Below are 18,299 nucleotides of genomic sequence, written 5' to 3'. Positions count from 1 at the left end.
TGGGATCTTCCCGGACCGGGGCACGAACCCGTGTCCCCTGCATCGGCAGGTGGACTCTCAACCACTGCGCCACCAGGGAAGCCCAGAAAGAATTTTAAATAGAGAGATACCATCACTTTTCTCAGGTATTCACTATAATATTCAATAAACCTCATCTGTAAAAAATACTCTTAAATTTGTTCTTTGTCTCATAATACACTAATTCTGAGTATGAGCAACTGCTAGGGTATCTTTAAAGCTAACCCTTTGATGTCCATTTCACCACGCTGAGAATTTCCATTTCCCTCAACTTTTGCTCAGAGAGCTCTATTTCCAACCCTTTAATCACCTTAGTGGCGCTCCCTGCTCCTGCTCCTAATGTTTAACCACTTTTACTGCTTAATGGCTGAATGTTTGTATTGCACTGAAAACATGAAAAATTAATTGCCGATAATCTAGTAAATTGGTGCTGGCATTATTTTCTTCACTGTGTGAAAGGTGGAGGACATGCTGACATCTTAAGAGGCCTAGCGATCAGGAGGTGAACATAACAAAGATGGAATGTTTCTATGTAACCCCTAATAAAAACCAGTATTTCCATCATTTAGAAAATACGCAGTCTTCTAACCACGATACAGAAAGCAGTTCATCAATACCTTTCCCAAGAAAGTCAAATGCTGAACTATCAGGTGAGCGCTTTCCGTCTTCCCAGAGCCACTTTCTCCACTGATGACAATGCACTAACACAGAAAATGAAGTTGGTGAAGAATTCAAAGCACAGTAAACACCCTGTGTGTTCAGCTATGGTTTTCATATAACATCTACCACTGTATACCTTAAATCTTCACTGAGCAATATATCTTAGGAATCTTTCCATTTCAGAACACCGAGAGCTTCCTCAACCTTTTCAGTAGTTTGTCGCTCCCTTATATAGATGGACCATAGTCTATTTAACCTGTCCCATATTGATGGATACTTGAGATTTTCCCGATGTGATTACAAACAATACTGCAATGAATAACCCGATACGTAGGTCATTATATTTATATGCAGCTTCATTTGTAGAATAAATTCCCAGAAATGGGGCTGTTGGACCAAAAGGTAAACACATTTATAAGTCTGATAGATAATACCAAATTGCTTTCCTAAGGACTGTGTCAGTATTTGAAAGTGTCTGTTCTCCTGCACCCTCACCAAATGGCTATGTTGGATTTTTGCCAGTCTGATAGGCAAAACATTACACCTTGGTACACTTTTAATTTGCACTTCTATTATTAGGAGTGAGATTGGGCATCCTTTCGTAAGTTTAAGGTCATTCATATTTTCCTTTTTTTGTGACCAGTCCATATTTTGCCTTTTTAAAAATATACATTATTGGTCTTTTACTGTTTCTTTCTAGGAGCTCTTTATGTATATATAAAGGAGATTAGTGGGTGTGGTATAATAAAAAAACATATATTTGGTCTTTGTCTCTGGTTCCTCGCACTGAGCTCCTAAAACCCTTGGAATGTCCTGAATGACGGGAGTGATGAGAGCATCCTTTGTTATTCACAAACAAGTCTCTTTCAACCAAACCTAACTGCTCACTAAGTGGTTCAAGGTGGAGCCCAAGGCAGCTTCAGGATGGGGGCTGGTTACTAAAAAGACCAAACACATGGTTTAGAGGGTGGGAAATTTCACCCCCGCCACCCCAACTTCTGGGGAGGAGAGAAGGGCCAGAGATCATAAAAACTCTTGAACAACAAGATTCAGAGAGCTTCCAGTGTGAATATGTTGCAGGCCTGGGAGGATAACGTGTGGAAGCTTTACGCCACTTTCCTCCCTGTATCTTGTCCTATGCATCTCTTCCATTTGTCTGCTCCTGAGTTGTATCCTTTATAAAAACCCAGTAAACCTAAGTAAAGTGTTTTCCTGAGTTCTGTGAGTCGTTCTAGTGAATTATCAAACCTGTGGGGGGCTGTGGGAATCCCTGAATTTGCAGTCAGCCAGGAGGAAGTGTAGGTAGCCTGGGTACCCCATTCACAGCTGGTGTCTGAAGTAGGGGCAGTCTGTGGACTGAGCCCTGAACCTGTGAGGTCTGTGCTAAATATGGATAGTTCGTATCAGAATTGATGGAACTGAATTGTTAGACAGCCAGTTGGTGTCAGGGAATTAGAGAACTGGCTGGTGTTGGTAAAGACATACATTTAGTGTTAAAAAAAAGATAACACAGTGGGGTAAATTTTTAACTTGAGAAACACATATATCGCTCTTCATTTCCTTCCTTTCTATGAATTCTATGGACATTTCACAAGTCTCCGGGAAAGGTAAGAATGTGGAGAAGCCAAGTTTCTAACACACAGTGAATCCAGGTACTCCATTTCGTAACTGGCACTATTATAATTTCGATCAGCTCCTCAGCAAATCCAAAGCTGGGATTTCACAGGTCTCAGGAAATAATACACATTGTGCTTCTCTCATAAAATTTTCTCACCACATTAGATTGTTTCTATTTCAAACAGAATAAAGACAGAAGGGAAAACACACATATTGAAAGTAAAGGAAGGGCCAAAGGTTGGATATGCCACCACTATGAATCAGAGGTCCAGAAAGTTAAAACGTATGGGTGAGCTTTGTGTTTAACTAGCACTGAGTTTAAGATTTGTTCAGTCTTTACCCAATTCATCACAATTTCTCAGCAGCTAAACAGTGTGGTGCAGAACCACTATCAACCTGTGTGCAGTATTTCATACAAAAGGGATTGGACCATGAAATTTCTGAGACCTTCATAGGAAATAACTTCATGTCCGTCATTTTCCATCCCATTTTTATGACAGTCATTGCCATGTCATCAGGTTTGTGTTAGCTCTACATTCTTATATTCACATTAGAATTATCTTTATTATATTTTACCAGGGGAAATGAGTGCCCTTGATAAGGACGTTTCACATTTCTTGAAAAGGGTTTTCACATTTTCCTGCTACTCTGGCTTTATCACTGTTCCTGTTCCACTGAGCTACTATTTTACTGCCTATTTCCTTGAGTCAGCACCAGCAACCAGAATGGAAAGTTTTTAGGAAGACTTAAGAGCTGCAGAGGAGGACAGAACACATCCTACTGTGGGACTTGGTGGGGAAGGGCAGTAAGCTCTTACCTGGTCTTTGCTGAAAGTAACCATGCATTGGTAAGCAGCATCTGCTGATGCAAATATGTGGGGGGGATTTGAGGCACGTTTCACTCCATGATAAAGTCTGGAAAACTGAAAAACATTAACTTAAAGAACTCTTCTAATGTCCCAGTACCTTTTGCCCACAAAACCAAGGCTTCGTCACTTATTAGGGGAATTGTGGCATCAGGGAGGCTGTAGAGCTGAGGCTCTGGAGTCTACAGAGCTGACTTCAAATCCCAATTCTTCACTTACTGGCTTCCTAAGCTTGTGGAAGGGCATTAACTTCACTATGCTAAGTGTCCTCATCTGCCAAATAGGCTTAATAATATTACCTGTCACACAGGTTCATGAGAGATAAACAAGATAACCCGGTGCCTGGTATATGGTAAGCACTAAATGAATGTTAGCTGTTTTGTTACATATTAACTTAAAAAGTTACCCCCAAAATGTAACAATTCCATCTGTGTTGCATTATTATCTTCAGTTTGGGGTATGTACACCCCTAGGACGACATAATTTTATTCTCATTTTTTTCTCCCTTTTCATTTTCCCTTGAGATTTCACATTTCCTATTAAGGAGCCACATGCTCATAAAGGATCCCTTACCTGTGGAGAGTATATGTTTAGATTCTGGAAGGGGTTTAAGGCAATTAAGATGTCTCCAACATATGTATAAATAAGTAAGTCCACATAACGCTTCTGCAACTGATGAATAATTGTATCCTAAGAAGAGGATAAATAGTACTGACAGTAAACATTATTTCCAGTCAAGGGAGAGATCCTAAAAATAACAATAAATGTATTCTTACGAGAATATTTTTCTCTAAAACATTAAAATAGTCCATTTAAGTCATACCCTATTGATTAGGATCCTAATCATTAGGACCCTAATGATCCTAAGTGCAGATACTTGTCTTGAAAAAAGAAAAAATTAGTAATATGCTAAAAGAATTCGGCCCACTTAGGACTTGCTAAGAGACTCTGACATATGCAACAAAGCTTTTGTTAGTTATTATGAAAAAAAAACATGTCTCACCCAACCAAAATGTTCTATTTAGAATTTGATTTAATAGGTCATTACTATTAATAAAGTACAGACAAATTGTAACTTCATTTCTCAAAGCATTACACTTAAAATTTATGTGGTGGGAATGCAGAATTGAACACTTTTATATCACACTTTAGTGATTCATGCATTGCAGTTAAGGGTCCCCAGAGTTAGAATCAGCAGAAGCAGGTCCGGTGCAATTAACAGCTCTATTAAACATGCATATTTTAAATGGGGATTATCACAGTTTCCAAATTTAGAATTCAAGCTATATTAGCTTCACTATTTCCCTAAATGAAGCTCCTCTTTATGAAGAACAAACAACTATCTTAATTTAAGGGTTAAGTTGCACTTTTCTATAAACAGAAAATAATTTCAGCTGATCTAATACATCATTTAAGCCTACAATATAAAGGCCTTTATGGGAAAAATCCAAATCCTTTTCTCATCATCATTCAGGACATCTGGGGGACTATAAATGCACACAACACCGGATCATAGTCACAGCAGCCAAATGTTCCTGAGCTTCACCCCAAGGCTATACAAACAATTAAAGTTTCAAGTGACCTTAGGAGAATATGATCTACAACAGAAAGGTCACACCACTCATGTGAAACAAATGTCATTGGTGAAAATTGTCTATTAAATATTTAGTACCTCATCCAGAACCTCGAGATTGACCAAATCATCCTCAAGGCAGTATTTTTCAGCATCTTCCACATGATAGGGTCTTCTGGTATGCATCCTTTCATGCCTAGAGTTTATCCAGAGAATATTAGCACTAAGGCAGTAAAAAATATAGCAGAAAGTAGGCAACAAGAACAACTCAGCCACAGTCTTACCACACAACGTGTTCAGAGACTTCAGAGAAGGGGCAGGAAGAGCGAGTCCAGTCCAGGTCCCCAGCTCTCTCCCCATCACTGCAGGGCTCCCGGGGGAAGGGGAGCTCCAGAGCTCAAGCCTTCCGCTGCCATGAGGAGCACAGCCAAGGGGGCCCATCTAACACTTATATCTGCTTTTCTTACGTGCCAACCACAGCACTTCCTTGCATTGTTTTCTGTTCAGTGTCAGGCATGTAATTCTCACTAGGGTACTTCCCTTGAGGTCCCCTCCTGCTGTCCACCAGCACCACCCCACACTTCTTGAGAAATTTCTGAAACTACAGAAAACTTCAAAGAATAATATAGCAGATACCAACGAATCGCTAAATGCTTATATTTTATCTTGTTTATTTTAAATCCCTTTGTGACCCATGTTCCATCCCACTCCCCTTCCTGAGTGACCACTATTTCATGGGTATCCTTCCAATTTAAAAATATTGGTCATACACATATATGTACCCATAATACACAGATTTGGTATGTTAAATTATAAAAATGTTATCATACTGGTGGTTTCATTTTGCAAATTTACTTTTTTTCCATTCAACATCGATTCCCCAACCCCCCTTCTCCCATCTCTCTCTCTCTTTCCATATGTGTATATATATATATATATATATATATATGGACCTGTGATGATACTGGGCATGAAAAGTGACAGGGATAGACGCACACACATACATACATAGAGAGAAAGACAGGGAACGAGGGAGAGAGAGAGAGAATGAGAGTGAGTGAGCAAGTGACTGTCACTTTAATCACTGGGTAATATTACATCATATAAATATGTACCAATTTCTTTACCCAGTCTTGAACAACATTTAGGCTGATTCCAACTTTTTGCTATCAAAAACAAAGCAGCACTCAGTATCTTTATGTGCATCTCCTTGCGTACATGTGAGATTTTCTCTTGGGAGTGTACTCACTAGGCATTTAAAAAACTTCCTGCCTATTAAATTAAAAGTTACTTCTTAACCCCTATTATTGATAGATTTGAAGAAGGAGTATTTTAAGCATGGTATTAGTCATCTCCAGTGCTAGAACCAATTTTGCTGCTAATTCATATAAAAGTCCAAAGTAGATGAAACTTAATTTTACTTAATAAAGTCAAATTTATAACCTAAGCATTTTAAAATTATTATTAGACAGAACAGTTTATTCATCTGTATTCTAACATATTAGTGATGTCAAAGAAAAATCATATCTGTTTGAAAAACAGCTTTTTAAAAAACTCAGAGCTGGGGCTTCCCTGGTGGCGCAGTGGTTGAGAGTCCGCCTGCCGATGCAGGGGATACGGGTTCGTGCCCCGGTCTGGGAGGATCCCACATGCCGCGGAGAGGCTAGGCCCGTGAGCCATGGCCGCTGAGCCTGCGCGTCCGGAGCCTGTGCTCCGCGACGGGAGAGGCCACAACAGTGAGAGGCCCGCATACCGCTAAAAAAAAAACAAAAAAAACTCAGAGCTGCTTCTATCTAGCCACTTTGCCAAATAAAACAGCAGGAGGGTACACATTTCTGGCCAAATCCTCTTCACATAAAACCCAAGCATTTTTTTCCTTTGAAGTTCACCATAAAACAAAATATTGCAACATATTTTTCATAAATTAAATTCTCATCATATTAAATTCAGCTAGTTTATCTCCTTCCTAAATTTATATCTTGCAATCGTATGAAACAGTCTATGTTAGAGTTTATTTCAAGCATCTTTTGACAAAGAAAGTCAGGAATTTTTAAAAAAATCCACAGCTCTGGTTTGGGTCAAGATGAAGTAAAGCACTCTCCATTCTGTCTCCCCACTGAATGCAACTAAATATCTTGGACAGAATGCATGGTACTCTGAGAAGTATATGGTAACAGGCTGACAGGGGGAATCAGAATTCAAAATATCACTGAGTCAGTGGTGAGTTTCCTGAGATTTTTTTTTTTCTTCCAGTAACTCCTGACCTGGACTTTTTTTTTTTTGCGGTACGCGGGCCTCTCACTGTTGTGGCCTCTCCCGTTGCGGAGCACAGGCTCCAGATGTGCAGGCTCATGGGTCTAGCCGCTCTGAGGCATGTGGGATCTTCCCGGACCGGGGCACGAACCCGTGTCCCCTGCATCGGCAGGCGGACTCTCAACCACTGCGCCACCAGGGAAGCCCCTGACCTGGACTTGAAGTCAGCCTGAACTGCATATAGGGATGTCAAGCTGCACGCTGGATGACATTTTTACAGCCAACTAAAAATGGAAGAATTGACAAACCTCACTTGCAATATCACAAATAAATAAACTCTAGTAGAAAGTCGTGACTATAACTGTGAACATGTACAATGCAATACCACCAGGATCGAAACTGCTATCTTCTGAACCCTGAAGAACTTATCTGTATATCTATCTCACAGATTTAACCTCCAGGAATCATGCAGATGCTGTCCACAAATCTGAGCTTGCAAGGTATTTCCACTCTGATACAGACCACTTCATTTTCTCACTCAGGGAAAAAAAATATATTCCAGCCCTATCTCAGTATTCCCCAACTAGTGTTCTTCTGAAATTGCTACCTGCTTCATTTTCCTGTTTTGGCTATAGTGTTTGGAGAGAATGAAGAGGAAAAAAATTATTTATTCCAATTTTTATCTTTTTAAATTTACATTATCCTAGAGTACATATATTTATTAAAAGTGTTACATTGTTTTACATTTGTCTATTTTTAGTTGAAATTAGTCAAAAGAAATTTGGTTTAAATTTTTTTACAGTTTTCTTGAGTTAAATAATTTGTTGTCACCAGTAACCATCAACTTAAATTTCCTTTAAATTCACATGCTCCACCTAGTGCCTTACTTGAGAATAGCATCTATTATCAATTCTTGCTGAAGAATTCCTTGTTTAATGTGCAAATTACAGATTTCCAACTAAAAACTTTGGATTGAGTATTCCAAAGCTTAGAGGAATGGAGAGATAGGTAAATGGTTGGATAAAGCAAAAGGCATTCTATTAAGAGTATATGGTAAGGTATTATAGTTTTGATGATTTAGAAGATACTTTCAAATCCCAACAAAGTCTATACTGCTTTTTGCTAGATTTTCTATTTGTTTTCATGAAGCCCTAAGTATGTTGTCTGCCAAGCCTGGTTTCCCAGACAAATGGAGTTTTGGGGGTACAGCTTAGAGAGGATGAGACTCAAAGCCCTGGCTTAGGCTGGTTCTTGGAGTTCGGGTTTGGTGTGGTGTGGGGCAGGTAGTGGTGAGAAGGGTTGACCTAAGGATTCAGGGATCAGGAAAAGGGGAAACTGGTGTCTGAGTCCCCAGTTCAAGTAAGGTGGGAAGGAGGGCAATTCTGAAACATCAGGTCTAAGGCAATGGGTGGAGGATAAGAACTGGATCTGAAGAGTCGGTGAGACAGAGACAGAGGTGGAGACTGGGAGCTCCCCTGAAACAACAGTGGGCACAGATCAGATAGAGGATGGGGGGTCTTGGGGATGTCTTAGGTCCAGCCCATGGCGGGGAAAGAAGCTGTAGAAGGTACCAGGTTAGTTCAGACACTGGGGGAATAAAGTCCTAAAGTGCTGTTGGCTTCACTATCACTTAATCTCTATACCTGCATTATGGTTAAAACCATTTCTGGGAGTTCTCTTTGATATCTCATCACTGGGCCTGCAGACTTCTTTGTTTGAGCTGCTGGCCCTATGAATAACACTGACAAAATACTATATATTTTGTCCAAAAGTGATTCCTTAATCCCTTAGCCTGTTCCTGTCAACTTTGCCTGTGGAAGCAGTAACATCCATGTAGGCAGGTCCACACCGGGCTGCAGGAGCTTCACGTAGGTATGGCAGGAGGCATTCTTCCCTTCATGCCCAACTATGATGAAGAACAAGGCATAGAAGAAAGGCCTCTAAATTATAATTCAAGGGTAGGAAGGAAACAAAATCTTTATTTTGTAAGAACAGCCTGTTCTTATTAGTTGCCTTTTTTTTTTTTTTTTTTTTTTTTTTGCGGTACGCGGGCCTCTCACTGCTGTGGCCTCTCCCGTTGCGGAGCACAGGCTCCAGACGCATAGGCTCAGCGGCCATGGCTCACGGGCCCAGCTACTCCGCGGCATGTGGGATCCTCCCAGACCGGGGCACGAACCCGTGTCCCCTGCATCGGCAGGCGGACCCTCAACGACCGCGCCACCAGGGAAGCCCTAGTTGCCCATTTTATACACATCAGTGTATACATGTCAATCCCAATTGCCCAATTCATCACCCCACCCCCCCACCCCCTGCCGCTTTCCCCCCTTGGTGTCCGTATGTTTGTTCCCTACATCTGTGTCTCTATTTCTGCCTTGCAAACCGGTTCATCTGTACCATTTTTCTAGGTTCCACATATATGCGTTAATATATGATATTTGAAACAAAATCTTTTAGTCTAAAAATGACAGGGGATTGCTAGTGAGAGGTGAAATTCTGCACTGAAAAATGCCTGATGGTCTTTTAGACGGTCGTCCTATGGCAGGAGGACCATTGGGAAGGCCACCTCTACCTCCACTCCTCTACACTCAGGATCAGAGCCCTTCCCTCCATCCAAGAGTGGAACCGGAAGGACTGGAAAATGACTAACACTCCCACCAGATTCCAGATAAGTAAGTAAAATCCGTTGGGGGTGGAGAAAAAAGGAGTAAAGAAAAGGAGTAAGGGAGAGGGTCCAGGCTCAAAGGTGGTGGTCCTCAAGAGTCTAAGACAAAGGCTTCTGCAGCCATGTACAAAGCTCAGGAACAAGTTGACAATTTGGATAGATTAGAGGAACCATTCCCTTATCACCACATTCAATGGATCTCATATAGTAAGGAAAATGTTACTCAAAATTGGGGATAGAGTACTATTATTCCAACAAAGGTAGTGATGTTGAATATTTCTTCCAAATCATTATTTCCATTTCAGTATACCTCTTGATAACAGAGTGGATGAAAGAGAAACTTTTTACTATAATCACATAATCATGGACCTAGCATGAGAAAAATAATGGCAAACCATCTAGGTGTAACACCATCCTACTGAGATCCAAATATGAATAAAGTTACCACCTAGATAACTTTAACTATATGAGCTCAATCTTGATCTGAAATTTAAGCTTATATTTATCAAACAAACATTATAATACATAGATTAAAAAATACAAGGATTATTTGGGTGGAAATCTCTATAGTATCTCCCTGTTTTTTCATCCAAGCATTGTTTTTGACCAGAATTTCAATAGATCAGCATCTTATCAATTATATTAAGTGTATTTGATATAGCTATCTTCTCTAGGCAGCAAGAATCAGTGACACCAGCAGAAAATTAAATATTAATTCACTCATTCCTTTATAGATAGAGATAGATAGCAGATTACATTAGGGTATGGATTTATTTCTTGTCTGTTAGGAAAACAGGAAAATTCTTAACCTGCTATGTGGCAAGCGTCTCCAGCACTTGATGAAGTAATCATTCAAAAGTCATTCATTTGCACAGGATTCCAAGGACCCAACAGTGTATGTAATGTGATGTATGTGTATACATGTGGGGGGGTGCATGTTTGCAGGTAAAAGAGGAAGCGAGTGAGCTAGACTTACTAGGGAAAGCTCAGCAGTGAAAAATCTGTTTTTAAGGGCCACTGCTGCTGGTTGAAAAGAAATCAGAAAAGCTGAGGTCATTGTTTCAATAAGCCTCAGGCAAATTGCAAGAGTAGAATCAAAATCCATTAAACAGAGCAGGAAACAACCAGCAACTTAATTATTCTACCAAGTAATACTTGGTAGTAGACCCTTGGCATTTGAGGGTTTAACATTTGTGGTTTCAGCTAGTCCCAAACCACCCACAGGGGAACAAACAAAGTGCTGGGTTTTGCAATTTTCCTGAGGCTAGAAGTTGAGTCCATGATGAGAGGTTGGAAGGTGGGAGTGGGTCGGGTCACAGCACAGCCAACTGGTGCTTTCCCTGCCTCTACTCTAATTGCAGACAGAGGCTTTGCTCTTTTCCCACTAAACCTTGTGAAGTGATTTTTTAAAAAGCATGTTTTCAAGTCAAGGTCTCTAACTTTGATAGTGACATGATATGCCAGATAATACTGATGAATTCAGGGATTTGCAAAAGTGATTTGGGGGAAAAATTCCTTTTGAAAGTCAAAGAAATGGGAGCTGATGTAAAGGAAATGACCAAATTGTTTAACAGCATCCCTGACAGGTTAACTAAAAATGTAGCCCTAAACTATTGTTCACAGAATATTAGGGCTATGTGACTTCCTTTGAGAGAGTCAGCCTTGGATGCATAACCTCTCTACTGTTCCTGAGTCAAACATATGCTATAGAAAAATTATAAATTACTGGAAAAACTTAAATTCCAATGGTTTCACTCATTCAATCAGCATCAGGAAATGGTATCAAATCTCAAATAGTACAATGTCACTTCTCCATAGGTGCCTCATATACATAATGTGCAATGGGAATGGATCACAGCCTGGCTGTCCCAAAAAACTGCACCATTCAGAAGAGCTAGAACACTTACACCAGGAGAGAAGCGGTAGGGCCTCACCACTCAAGCTCTTCTTTATACTGTGAATGAAAAATATTGGCTGCCTTATCAGTGAACAGAGGATGTGCAGCCGTCAAGCCATCACATTACAGCATCTCCAAAGATGAGCTCTGAGGGAACTGAGGATGGGAACAGGATGCCTGATGCCCACCATTCAGCAGTCAACTGCTGCAGCCATCCCCCAACGGTGTACTGTGAGGAGACTCAGGATGTGAAAGCACAGGATACTGGCCCCAGATAGCTGAGGTGCATATCGAAGGAATGGTTCCAGGGAACCCAGACTCTTGCATCTTCCCATACACAGAAAAGTGCTAAATTCCTTAACTTGAGATATCTGGTTTTCTTTAAGTAACAATCAACCACCTGGTTTTTGCTGCAAAAAAACTCCTACATATCCTGGCTCCCCACCTTGCATCTTCAGAGCAGTCTCCCAGAGTTATCTGAGATGCTGTGTCCCAGGCTTCAGTCCTCAGTTTTGTCCACCGAATAAAACGTAACTCTCAACTTTTAGGTTGTGCATTTTTTTTCAGTCAACAATACACAGTACAGCTTCTGCTCTATTGTGAATGACCTCCCCATGACTCCTAGCCTTATTCCTGAATACGTGTCTATTTCCTCATCATAACAGGAACGGACCATTTCCCCATAATGTTCCTGTCTCCTTCCACCTTCCATCCATTCATGGTGAGGGGGTGGGGAAAGGAGTGTCCTACTTGCTCCCCTCTGCCTTTTTCCATCCATTGTTCTCCCTAACCAATCTCTTTTAAACAGTTCATATCACCCTCTCGTACCATCTTCTCCAGCACTTGACCCCCATTTTCCTTTCTCTCTACTCCTACCCCTAATTCCAGTCTTTGGTTTTCCCATACCCTACCAATCACTTTGTTAATTCTTCTCACGTTCTAATTTCAAGATTCCTCTTTGTCAATTCTTTAAAAACTTTTATTTCTCCTCCACTGAAGTTATCCACAAGTCCAGCTATGACTAGTTCCCAATAATCTCTCAAAAGTTCCCGAGGACTCAGTTCTACAATCTCTTTTCTCACCATCCTCTCACTGAATCTGCTTTTTGTCTTCATTGTAACTGCCAGTCCCCTGACCCAGACCCACATTCAAAGCCAATAAGCCACTCTGGCTTCACTTTCTTCCAAATCTCCAAAAAGACCTCAAGGATACTCTCCTACTCAGATTCTCTTGCCCCCGTGTCCACCCATCAATGTCCATCCAAGCCAGTCTCCAGCCTGAAGAAGACCACAGTATCTGCTTTCTCTACTCCTACTCCTGTGGCTAAGAATTGGTAGAGATGATAGATGGAAAAGGTGATGGTGTTGATGGTACAGTTTTTCAGAGGTTCTAATGCCAAATGCTCTCCTGAATGCTCTACATGCATTATCTTAAACACTGATTAACTTCACTACAATGTAATGCTATTCAGTTAAGTTCCACCTGGGTTTTCTGTGCTATTGAGCAATCGTTATGTCCACCTTTAATGAACCCTTTATCATATTCCTCATAGCAGCTATTTCAAAGATTTAACACGTCCCTGGAGTCCACAGCTCACTCCCAACTTTGAGACCATTTTGCTTACTTTTTTTTGGAAAGCTAAAGGCCATTCAACATGAGTTTCCTCATAGTATCTCCTCTGCTTCTTGCCCCCCACCCCTCAAATTTTCTGGATATCTTCATCTAACCTTTCTGTGTCTTTCCCAACCTAGAGGTTCTTTCTAAGTTCAGTCTTCCTCTTAGGTGCTTGATCTCCCTCCCTCTTGCTTCCTCTGTTACCTTCTCTCTATTTTCAATGTCTCCCTCTATATAAGATCCTCCCCTTCACCTATCCAAGTTCTTCCCCATCCTTTAAGAACCTGCCTTCTTCTCTGCAACCCCCTGAAAATACCAACTTCTTTCGCCCCTGGAGAAAGTACTGAAGAGGAGAGAACATTCCCTGCTTTTGCAGGAACAGTACAACTGTAAAAAAACAGTCAAAAAATTTCCCCCTGTAGGCTGTAGTTCTCATTTCTCTGCATTAGCTCTCAAAACTAAACACGTCTCTAAAGCTGGGGGTCCCGGGACTGTTTGGACCATTGAAGAACACTTCTTTGGGCAGAAAGCTGGAAGCTTTGTGTAATATCTGGAAGTACATGGCATTGCATAGGCTATGCATGGCATTTGATAGGATATGAACAGGAAGCAAAGTCTTTTTACTGGTCTCTGTCTCTGAGTGTCTTGCAATTTCTGTTTGATTACAGTCTGAACCAGGGTAGGGAGGCAGCCAATTCAGGTAGACCCTGTGATGCTTCTCTCTTTCCCTAATCTCTCTCATCCAATTCACCACTAAGTCTTGACAATACCATTACCTTAATACCTTCTGTTATTTACAATTGCCACAATCTGCTCTCACTAGCCTCCATAGCTCCAGCCTTGCCCAGCTCCATTTCATTCTCCTCACTGCAATCGGAACAATCTTCCTAAAGCACATCTCTGCTTGAAATCCTTCTGTGGCTCCCAGGTGTCTAAGGAACAAATCCAAGCTCCTTAGCCCATCATGCTCTGGCCCCTGCCTGCCTTGTTCCTCCCTCCCCACGTCCCATGCCAAGCTCCAGCAATGCCAACTAATTGTTCACCAAATCCCCTAAGCTCTCTCCAGCCTCTGTGTCTTTACCCTTTGCTCATTCTTTCCTCCACGTGGAATAACCCCCCTTCCCCAACTATCTTCTATTCGTTCTTCAGGACAGTTCAAGGATCACCTTCCCACCAGTTTCCAGGGTCTACCCTTCCCAGGTACTCTGGGAGGTACTCCGGGCAACCCTCTATCCAGGTACTTTTCATGCTGAGCTCCTCTCATCTGATTCTTGTGTGTTTCACACACTGGGCTATTAGCTCTTTATCAGGAACTGTTATCTGATTTCCTCTGTTCGGCAGAGGGCTTGACACATACACACATATAAATATCTCTGGAATGAATAAATTAGATTTTAAATAAGAGACAGAAATTTATATTTTTAACATTTAGTATCTCAGTACTGTTTATTTTCATGATGTTGTTTGGTAATAGAGATGAATTTGCACAGATTAAGGCCAAAAGAAACAGAGGACTGAATTAAACAGACCACAACGTATACAACTTCTACAACTACTGCTACCATTGACTGAGGTTTAACTCTGTTATCAACATTAAGTATTTTTGAATGTATTGACTCAACCCTCAAAATAATCTCCATCTTATAGATGAAGAAATTTTGGAACAGAAAAATTTAATAACTTGTCTATAAGTGGTTGAGCTGGGATTCAAACCTGGCAGAGTCAGGGTTTTTTTAACCACTGCATTGTACCACTTGTTGTGTGACCGTAATTGTGCAGAAAAATGTAAATTGGGTATTTGCCTCACTCAACTATGCGCTCACCTCAATAATTCTTTGTTTTTTCCATCTTAACTTGGAAACTCACAACTTTATAAATATATTGAATTACCAGCATCAAATGATATTTGAGAATTTTTCCAGATGGGCTTAAAAAAACACCCATGTAGCCAACTCCCTGCCACTTGCTAAGAGGAAGTAATAGTGCAGGACAGGTGGTAAAATGTGTTAATTTCATGCATCGTGTTTCCTTTAGAATTTTCCTCTCTCCTAAAGAAGTGGCTGGTTAAAGTTTTGATACCTATTTGTGAGGTTGTATTTTTTTAGTGACTTTTTCAAAGAAACACAAACTTCTGAGTGAAACTGAAGATTACAAAGACCCTGAGAGAAGGGTCTTTGACCGTATGAGGCCTTTGACATCAAAGGAGTTAACAAAGATGAAGAGAAATTAGAGGGGGTGAGAGAGCCTGGAGCCCTGGCTTTCTATGGTAAAGGGAGAAAAGTGTTTAAAAAGAGGACACACATCTGGACAGGCAAATTCAGGCAAAAGTGAAAAGCTGAATAACTTTGCAACTAAGTTTCAGAAATTGTTCTGCAGCAAATCAGAAGAAACAAGAAGATACCTGATTCAACAGAGAGCATTTAAATTCTGAGTTTGTTTTTTTTGCTTGGTTTGTACTTTATTTCATCTTCATTTTTGGTGGCAGTGCTGTGTGTGTGTGTGTGTGTGTGTGTGTGTGTGTGTGTGTGTGTGTGTGTGGTAAAGGGGTGGTGGCTGGTGGATAGGAACAAAAGCAGAGGAAGAAAAGAAGATTTCAGTTCCCTGGGGCTTAAACACAAATTCTACTGCTTCAAAAGGCACCAAGTTACAAGAATTTCTCTGCATTTCTCTATCCCATGGGCAAGCCATAGAAAGAGAAATTGCAGTGGAAAAGGGAAAAGAGTAGGAAAAAATTTGTTTTGAGCTATCAAAAAGGGAACCTGGGTTGCGGGGCATGGGGGGGGTGGGAATCGGCAAGATATAGTCACCTTGAAACTATGCCTCTAGCTCCTAGAGTTCTGATGCTTTTGATTTGTAAACAATTTTCTGCAGAATACACGAATATTTCCAGAACTTGTGACTTGTGATATTTTAGTTTCTTCACCTCCAGTCCTTTGAATGTTCTTTTAGTAATAATGGATTAGAGCTTATCTGCATCCTGGCCAGTTTTGTAAAACCAAATAATTGCTTAGCTGCGGAAGCAGCTTTATTTGCATTTAATTTTTTTTTAAAGAGAAATTCTGCCACCCTCTGGACAGAAACCAAAGATCTATTTCTTAGAGACCACCACAGAATACTGTTTTAAGCAACTGCCCTTGAAAATAAACATTTATTTTTTTTAATCTACCCTATAAAAATAGGAGAGGGGGAAAATCACAGTTGCTTTAGATAGCATAGATGATATCTGGGGAAAAAATCATTTAAAAATACTAAACTGCCTCTAAGGAATTTTTAACTAAAGAAAATGGGCTCAGAGCACTTTAGAGAAAAAGCCTCCAGTGTTTAACTTGTAATCTTTCCAAAACCACCTTATATACTTCTACTCTCTAGCCTGCAATAGCCAAGTAAAGATTTCTCACACAATCTCAGCCGTGGCTGCTTTCATCCAGTTTTCTTTATTGGTGAAATTTTTAAAAATCTATGTGTATATTAAATATAAATATATATGCATTGGTTTTTAACTAGAACATGAGGGTGGAGTGAGATTTCAGCCACAGTTGAGAGAAATTAGCCATAAGAGCACAAATGGGCAGCTTGTTTCTGAAGCTCTCCTGCTCTCATCCACCGGGCATGGAGTACTTAATGTCATGTAAATGAAACTTAAAAATGCATGGATGTGATAATGTTGGGCATTATCAAAACAGTAATAATGCTGGGCAAATCAAAACACATGACATGCCATTTTTTTTCATAAATAACCAGAGAGAGGAAGCAGGAAGACGCCGAGGACCATACCTGGTTTTAACAACAGGATTTAGATGCTTCTGGTCTTGAAGGACCTTGGCCAGCTGTTTTTGCAGAAACAAAACCTTCCCGTGGACTCCCTTAATAAATGGGTGGTCGAGGAGATGTGTGACGGAAGGCCGCTTTTCAAAATCCTTAATAAGACACCTGTTCAAAAATCAACAAACAACTGAAGTACAATCTTAGAAACCTGGCTTCCCTGTAAATATGGGAGGAGGAGAAAAAGCTCATTTATAAAACCTGATCACTAACCTTACATAGCTCTTTCTTTATTCATAGGTACCAGAACAGAAAAAAACATTCTCTACTAGTTGAATTGATCAAAACATCAGAAATCTATTTTAGTTTACTTTAAATATATATTGAAAACACAATCAATTTAATTTGAAATATTCAAAACACTGAAAAATAGACTGGCCAGACTGAATTTTCTGTCTGAATTTTCATTACAGAAAAATGTTTACAATGGAGCCAAGTTGATTAGTCTATATACTTTATTTTAGAAGTATATGATATGTCCACTATTTGGTGGTGGGGAAAATGCATTTAGGAGTTTGCAAGGATAGAAACGAATCATAAAGAAACTTTCACAGAGAAAATTCAACCCCTTGATTTCTAATATCTTCTGAAGAATCAGAAAAACCTCATAACAGGAAGTGACTACAATATAGTTCAGATGAATTGGAATGGAATTATTCAAACAGGAAACAAAAAGTCCATACAAAATGGTAAAAATTGGGTTGCATTTAAACTCCTCTGTGGTTAATCGGTTAAAACGGCACTGGTATAACCACTTTCTGTTTCAGGTTCAATGCCCTTTTCAAAGAAAACAATGATTCAGTACATTTTGCTGTGTGATGTATATTATTAAAGATGATTTTGACACAGGAAATCTCTAGTGAAATTGAATCTGATGAATACCCCTCCAATTACCATTGCATTTCCATTCTGAGTAGCTGCCCTTGATGGAAGGAAGAAATTTCAACATCCGCCCTTTTAAGTTATCAGTTTTTATTTAGCTCACGTTGGAAGGCTCAGGATAAGTACTAGATGCCATTCTGCCCGCTCCATGAAATAAATGTTTCCAGTTTTCCCAATAGTGACATGCCAACAACATGTGAAACACAACATATTTAAAATGATGAAATGCACTGACAAATGGTAAAATGTTCAGCCTCACCCTAAGCATCCTTTCAAAACATTTAAGCAGAGTTCCTAGAACAGTCCTCAACTGTTGGTTTTACAAAAAGGCCTTAATCTTTGCATTTCAAACCACTTTCGCATCCATCGAATTCTAGTCCTGAAAGATATTCAGTAAATTTCCCAGTCATCCCATTTTAGAATTGATTCAGGGATT

At 40.1% G+C, this 18,299-nt stretch overlaps 1 protein-coding gene across 1 annotated transcript in view; it reads right to left on the bottom strand.

Annotated features, from left to right (window-relative positions):
- MYO3B (myosin IIIB) overlaps positions 1–18,299 on the bottom strand; it is a gene marked incomplete at both ends in the record, with an annotated part of 398,588 nt that overhangs the window by 212,100 nt on the left and 168,189 nt on the right. Inside the window, 5 exons of the mRNA XM_082630334.1 lie at positions 636–719; positions 3,113–3,217; positions 3,734–3,850; positions 4,833–4,929; positions 16,934–17,089. Of these exons, the coding sequence (XP_082486460.1) occupies positions 636–719; positions 3,113–3,217; positions 3,734–3,850; positions 4,833–4,929; positions 16,934–17,089 (559 nt within the window). The remainder of the gene's footprint in view (positions 1–635; positions 720–3,112; positions 3,218–3,733; positions 3,851–4,832; positions 4,930–16,933; positions 17,090–18,299) is intronic.

This window comes from Mesoplodon mirus, assembly GCF_964341445.2.
Source record: "Mesoplodon mirus genome assembly, chromosome: 8".
NCBI classification, from domain to species: domain Eukaryota; kingdom Metazoa; phylum Chordata; class Mammalia; order Artiodactyla; family Ziphiidae; genus Mesoplodon; species Mesoplodon mirus.
Note: the sequence above shows the minus strand (reverse complement) of the source record. Positions and strands in the feature narration are given on the sequence as shown.